This window comes from Bison bison, unplaced genomic scaffold (assembly GCF_000754665.1).
Source record: "Bison bison bison isolate TAMUID 2011002044 unplaced genomic scaffold, Bison_UMD1.0 scf7180017864035, whole genome shotgun sequence".
Taxonomy (NCBI): Eukaryota; Metazoa; Chordata; class Mammalia; order Artiodactyla; family Bovidae; genus Bison; species Bison bison.
This window is the reverse complement of record NW_011494607.1, coordinates 16,743,386-16,750,948: the sequence shown is the minus strand read 5'-3', so window position 1 is coordinate 16,750,948 and position 7,563 is coordinate 16,743,386. Positions and strand designations below refer to the sequence as shown.

Genomic DNA, 7,563 nt, shown 5'->3' with positions numbered 1-7,563 from the left:
GTTACTTAAGACTTCATAGCCGGAGAAGGCAATGGCACCCTACTCCAGTACTCTTGCCTGGAAAATCCCATGGACAGGGGGCCTGGTGGGCTGCAGTCCATGGGGTTGTGAAGAGTCGGACATGACTGAGGGACTTCACTTTCACTTTTCACTTTCATGCATTGGAGAAGGAAATGGCAACCCACTCCAGTACCTGGAAAATCCACTCCAGTTGCCTGGAATGGCAACCCACTCCAGTTGCCTGGAAAATCCCAGGGATGGAGGAGCCTGGTGGGCTGCCGTCTATGGGGTCACACAGAGTCAGAGTCAGACATGACTGAAGAAACTTAGCAGCAGGAGCAGCAGCAAGACTTCATAGCAGTGAATTTCTTTTCATTATAATAGTGACTTACTAATCATGTATTATTACTAATGATGTATTATTTTACAAGTTTTAGCAGTTGAAATTTAAAATATTTAATGGAGTGCCTTTAAAGGGTTATTTGTGTGTGTGTGTGTGTGTGTGTGTGTATTCCTCCCCAAGGGAAATTGATAAAGATGTCTTAGATAATCTTGCTCTTAGCTTATGAAACTTTTTAAGGGTTAAGAAAATCTGTTACTAAATCCTGTATTAGGATATGTACCTGTGTATATTAATAAATTTATACATAAAACTCAGTAACAAGAAAGTCTGTAACATGTATATGTAGATATATTTTTTAATTTGTGTATCAGTAAAATTTTAAACTGTTTTGTTCGTTGAAGAAAAAAGAAAATTTATGATTCAGTTCCGTTTCTTAAAAATCTTCACTGACCCTTATTACTATAGTCTTCTCTCTTTCCATTCCCAGACTTAGAATAGTCTTATAGTTGCTTCCTTAATGTTCTTTTTCCCCTAAAATCCCTGTAATATCTGAGGTGACTGCTTCTACCATTGTTAAGGTAAGCCAGTCTCTTGTGGTCAAATCTGGAATGTGTTCTCATTTCCCTTGTGCTTTGGCACCTCTGTGACATCGCATTCTCTTTTTTCTTCTCATCCCTTCCTCAGCGATAACTGCTTCTTCCTACATACACGTTTCCCCTTCTTCTCCCCACTGGTAAGATCTGGCCCTTCACCTGCTCTGTCTCAACATTCTTCTGGTAGCTAATAACTTTATCTTTCACATCTGTATCTAGTACTGCTTTTTCTCTAAACATCTAGTTGGATTCTCCTGGAATCTCAGTGCAACATGTCAAGCTGCCTTTCTCACCTTCTTTTCCAGAGAAGGTGACACTGTCTTTGCCGTCATTTTCTACCCAGAACATACACCACTTTCCCAGTTCACCTAACCTTGATGTTTCTTGGATTCTTCATTGTTCCCCACTTTTCATCTGGTCAGCAGTACAAGCTCTTGCTATTTTTTTCTCTTTGCCATCATGTGCATCCAAATTTATTAGGCACTATAATCGGCTCCTTATCTCTGGACTATTGAAATTTATTCTTGACATAGTTCTGACCTTAATGTTCCTAGAAGACTACTTTGTTACTTTGCTGCTCAAGAACCTCCATTTACTTCCCATTGTTAGTAAGCTGACATTGAAGCCCTTCTGTCAGGAGAATTCCTGCTCCCTGACAATATACGTTCTCTTTCCAAACTCAACTCAAGCAGGAGAGTAGGCTGTCTTGGCTGCTTTCGCTGAATGACATGTTCATTCTACACTGTGGGCCTCATTCAGTTTGCCAGCTTACCACCATTTCTACAGAAACCTAACTTTAAGATCCTCAAATAGGAAAATTAAAATATACATATTAGGCTTCCTTGGTGGTTCAGATGTTAAAGAATCTGCCTGCAATGCAGGAGACCTGGATTTCATCTGTGGGTTAGGAAGATTCCCTGGAGAAGGGAATGGCTACCCACCCCAGTATTCTTACCTGGAGAATTCCATGGACAAATGAGCCTGGCGGGCTAGTCCATGGGGTTGCAGAGTCAGACACTTGTTCAGTTGCTCAGTCATGTCCGACTCTTTGCGACCCCATGGACTGCAGCAGGCCAGGCTTCCCTGTCCTTCACCATCTCCCAGAATGGGCTCAAACTCACGTACATTGAGTCAGTGATGCCATCCAGCTATCTCATCCTCTATCCCCTTCTCCTCCTGTCCTCAATCTTTCCCAGCATCAGGGTCTTTTCCAGTGAGTCAGCTCTTCACACTGAGTAGAGTAGTGTAGCATTGCACTGAGTAGCAATGAGTAGAGTCGGACGCTACTCAGTGACTAACACTTTCACTTTCTATACATAAGTATTCCAGTCAGTTTCTTTAAAATATCAGGTGGAGTGTAAAAGATGATTGAAGGACAACACGGTGATGAAAAGGACTTTTATTAGACACTCAGATTTGGTTTGATTTAAATTTCAATTGAACATTTAATTAGGTTTTCATAGGGGAGAAGACGACATGGGTGTATTGTCTCTATACAAAATCATTCAGTATTCAGTGCATTTGTACTGGAAGAGTTTCACAGTATAAACTTTTACATCTTTCCTTATCCCTAGCAAATTTTATTTTCTTACTAAGCATATTTGACTTTTTTGTTTTGGGGGGTAAGTAAAAAAATTATTTGTGGGTTGTTAGGTGTGTATTTTCACTATACATTGTTATTTTTATCCTGTGCTTCATCACAAATCGTTAAAACTACTGTTTATAACTAATTACATGGACTCCTTTGCATATACATTCATAGAATTTTGGCAGTTTTTATTTTTAGGATTATATAATCATATAAGAATTTGACAAGCTGTTACGGTTGGGAAAAACCTTAAGAAAACTACTTTCTCTAAGTTCTACGCATCAACTTAACACTTTGTTTCAGAGATAAAAGGCAGATATCATAGAAACTTCACCAAAAACTGTGTTATCTGTTCTAAACCACTGGTTTTTGATTCATACTCTTTTTTTACATAAACCTTATATCTTCCAAAAACGGATCTCCTGCTGCCTCCTCCTAGGGTTAAAAATATTGCATTGTCAGTCAAGTGGAGAGTATGTTAGTATAAATAACAGGCTCTGTTTGTATAAAACGGTTGGGGAACTAGCAAAATAGTATATTCTTTCACATATTTGATGTAAGATACGAGATTTATATTTTGATTCTGTGATAAACTATATTGTTAAGTTTACCAAAATCAGTATCAAATGATTAGAACTGACCAACTTCTGCTTATTGAAGTTTTTGATGTGAAGATAGTTACCCAGTTCATTGCACTTGTGAATTATGCTTTTAGAAAAATTCCGGGCATTTTTATTTTATACACGTTTTAAGTTATTTGTGTACAAAGTAATGAGATATAATAAAAATGCATATATTCAACTTACACTGCACTTGTGATTATTCAACTTCCTCTTTATGACAGATTGACTCTTTGAAAACCAAAATAAAAACGAACCATGTTACCTAGAGGAATATTTTTTATCTTACTTAGTCCTATTGCTTTTATACTCTGCCTTAACAAAAGAAAGTTAATTTTTCAGCTACTATAATGGCTGAGGGTATACAATACACATACGGCTAAACTGTGAGGAAAATACAGAGAAATGGTGCGAAAAATACCCTAAAAATAACCAATTGGCATTTTGCTCTTAAAGATCTAAGGAATTTCACTGCGTTTTACATACATTTTATTATCTTTATTTTAAAGATTCATGTCTTTTCTGGCTTTTCCTCCTAGAGTAAGAACACTGCAAATATCTGTGTTACTGCTTTTTCTTTTTTAAAGTACAATCTTGATATTTAAATTGTTTTAGGTTTCATGGTTTTATGGAAATTGAAATTAATAAATACAAATACGGTATGGTCTTTGAAGAGTAAAAATGGAAGATTTATTACTGTAGAATAGTTCACTATAATAGAAAACATGTATTTGAATAGTTTCAGTGGACTTTGTTTTTTATGACCAGCCATTGTTCTCTAGAATTTTTCTTATTAGCTCTTATGATTGGTAATTTGAGGGACAGGATCGAATTATAAGTGATCTGGATTTTTTTCTTTGTGGGGAAGGGCTGCTGTACTTTGGATGCTATTCTTTGTTTACAATTATGGTTCTGAAAATTACGTAAAATTTATATAAAAATTCCGACTTCTATTGTATAGTATTATTACTATTATACAATTATTAATTATACAATTATTACTGAGTAGTACTATACAAGGAAAGGTTTGATAATATATACTGATTTGTTTTAAATGAGTAGTTAGACGTTTTCACAGAAATTAGAATAATCTCAGGCTGCCTTTCCATTTATCAGTCAAACAAGTTCACTTTTAGACCATTTCCCTTTTAATAATTGGGTAGAGAATCTGGGATTAAAAATAGATTGTTTTATAAGGTAAAATTCCTGGAGGGAAGAAATCTGTGTCAAGTAGAAATTTTAGTAAATCTGAAATAACTGTTTAGGTCCATGTTGAAAAGATTTCTGAAATGTTGGAGTCCACTTTCCTGACACTGTAAGTAAGGCATTTTTTAAAATTTAGATGGTTTGTACTTTATAAAGAGACTCTGTTTTCCTTCTAAATAGCAATTATCAATTTTCAGAACTGTACAAATACTCCTCTAAGGTTTTTTGTTTCTAAACTTAAATCTTTTCTTTTAAAATTTTACTACTCTTTTTCTTACCCTAGTCTCCCCTCCCCCCTTAATCTGAACAGCCAAAAATTATGTTTATTTTTAATATATTGATATTTAATACATATTTAAAATAAGTGTTTTAGGTACTATATAATATATAAAGTTAGTGATTTCTCTACTTAGGATAAAAATATTTTTATTCACTTCTGCTTACTAAAAGTGGCTACATGAACAAAATGACAGTTTCCTATAAGCCAAGGATTGCTGAATGCTTAAACTATACCAAGGAATAAAAGTGAAATCTTCCTTTTAAGAAAGGTGACTTATTGTAACAAGATTAGAGAAAGGGGGAAAACTCACATTGTAGTTGTGGAATTTATGTTCAAATACGATTATTGAGTTGTTTAATTTGTTAACTTTTTGTTATAGACGAAGCAAATCCAAAAACCTAGCCTAAAAAATTCTTATGCATTATTAAAAATGGTAGTAATATGTATTGGTGATGGAGAAGAATCCCACAAGCACTCAAGATTGACATAACCTTTGACAAAGTGGAAAAACTTTTATTAGAACTACTGATTCTAGGTTCAAATTTATGTCAAAGCACTTTATGATACCAAAATTAGTCCAACTAATTTTTTTTTTCGAGCTTTAAAATGTCACTTTTCACTAAATAGTCTTAAATGAATTTGAGGCAAGGGTTTGTATAAGTTTAGGAGTCTTTGGCTTTGGTAAACTCCCTGTTTTCTAATTAGTATGTCTCTTTTACATGCTTTTCAGAATCATCTTATAGTATGTCTTCCAAGTTCTATCCAGTAATTTTTAAACTTCAAAAATAATCTCCCGGTTCAATTACAAAGTTCTAAAGACAGTAAAATACCTTGTATTTTGAGTGATTTTTTTTTTTTTTTTTTAGGCAAAGTACTTCAGAGCATTTGCCCAATCCTCACAACGTTCTTCTGAATTAATATGTAAATCAATAATTGCCCTCCTTAAAAAGTGAGAAACTTGAAGCTCTGTAAAGTTAAGCCAAGGTCACAGAGCAACCAAGGTGAAAAATCTGGGTACTCCACCTGCTATCCCAGTGTATTTCTGTTATTCATATTACCTTGAATAAAATATGGCATTTAAAAATTTATGATGTCATAATGGTGAGTACTCTGCTTATACAGCAGTGTTGTATAATGTTGGATTTTTAACAGAAAAATTACAAACCCAGGGTTTAGTAAAGATATTAAGTACTGACAATTTTTTTGAAGATCACTGACGGCAGTACTTGTGAAATAAACTGCCTCACTAAGAGTGTAGTGTCCTGGACAGCACTGATTAGACAAGGTGTATGAAGAATGCTTTAAAGACCCATAGACCACTCAGTCGGCCCTAAGCTACCACCACAGTAAAAGTCATACATACTGTATATTGACACACACGGAGAAGAGTGACAGGCATTTTCAATAATGTGTATTTTAGAAAACTTCATTTTTTGCTTATGTTTATCTGAATATAATAAGATCTAGAAAACAGAACAAGGAAGCATTGAGCACTGAGTATTTTCATGCCCAGTATCCAAAAGTCAGGCTTTTTTTCCTCCTGTTCATGACAGTTATTAAGAAAGCACTGGCTTTTCAGACAGTGCCAATCCTGTGATGAGGCACTTGAAGAGTCTGAAGGTTAGGGCATGTGAAATATGGAGCGGGGAGGAAGCATGCTGCTATTCCATTGGAAGCAAAAGGGAGTCTAGGCCCGTAGAATACTTCTTCTTTGCCTTCTCTACTTACATCCAGTACCTACAAAGGAAGGGAAAAATCTGTATGTTAAAGGTGGTTGTTCAAAATAAAGCTGTGTACACATGAAAGAGAACCTGCAGTTAATTTCAGTTATGCTGACATGACTATATCTTACATATTGCTATTTTCCTCACAGTGTTGTACCAGAAATATGTATTTAGTTCCTGTAAAATACTATTCTACACATTTATGTGTATGTACATAGATGTTTGTTTATAATTATTTAGCCTTCAGAACAAGTGTTGAGATGCAGGCAGCATTATCGTCCTTTAATAAAATGGCCTTAGATTGGTTAAGTAACTTGCCCAAACTAGTAAGCGTTGTTTGTATGCTGGCTTACAAATCCTCATCTGCAATATGAAAACAACATTGACTTTGCAGCTTTGCTCTGAAAACTGGTGAGATCATCTCGCGCAGGGTCTGGCACAGAGAATATTATAGCTTCGTAACAGGTTCAAGAAAATCAGTTGCTTCTGGTGATTTTTCCCCAGTTATTTCCTTGTTAAGCTGGAGTTACGTCTCTTTCCTTATATGGAAAAGAATCTTTGTTAGTTAGTGCCTGCTGTCACCTCACTGATTTCTGGTTTAATCTTAGTACTAGGAAGATTCTTTTATAAGACAAGCTGGCCATGTCATACTTGTCGAACCCATAAAAATAGCCCTCAATCATCTTATCCTGTCTTCATACGACCTTCCTCTAACTTCATTTAAAACTTTTCCTTCCTTGGGTTCTATGACCTTAAAAAAACAGTTTGTCATTCATATTGTCCTGGTGTCAGCCACTTTGGTCCACTTCTTCCAGCCACATCCTAAATGCAGACGTGCCCCAGCATTCCAACCACAGACCCTGTGGCACTCTTCAGTGGTCCCATCCACTCTTACACCCACATCTGTCACCTAAGTGGATAATTCTTAAGCTTTTAATGCAATAATGCACTATTTCAGATGAAAGGGGCCCTTGAGATTTGGGGATCCAAGCCCATAAAGATGGACATCAGTAAGGCCTAGAGTAAAAGATCATACCTGTAGCTTTTTTCCCCCAAATGGACATTTAGCTGTCCCATCCCATTTACTGAACAATATGCCCTGTCACTACTAATTTTAAATCACTCCAATATATGCTACATACAGATTTTTCTTTGTTCTCTATTGTTGACTTATGTATCTTCCTACAATAGCACATTTACAGTTACTTT

At 35.6% G+C, this 7,563-nt stretch overlaps 1 protein-coding gene across 2 annotated transcripts in view; it reads right to left on the bottom strand.

Annotated features, from left to right (window-relative positions):
* Positions 1-6,024: 6,024 nt before the first annotated feature.
* KLHL32 (kelch-like family member 32) overlaps positions 6,025-7,563 on the bottom strand; it is a 217,723-nt gene continuing 216,184 nt past the window's right edge. For both annotated transcript variants that reach the window (XM_010834731.1, XM_010834733.1), the window contains one exon: positions 6,025-6,367. In XM_010834731.1, coding sequence (XP_010833033.1) covers positions 6,206-6,367 — 162 coding nt within the window. In that variant the 3' untranslated portion in view covers positions 6,025-6,205. The remainder of the gene's footprint in view (positions 6,368-7,563) is intronic.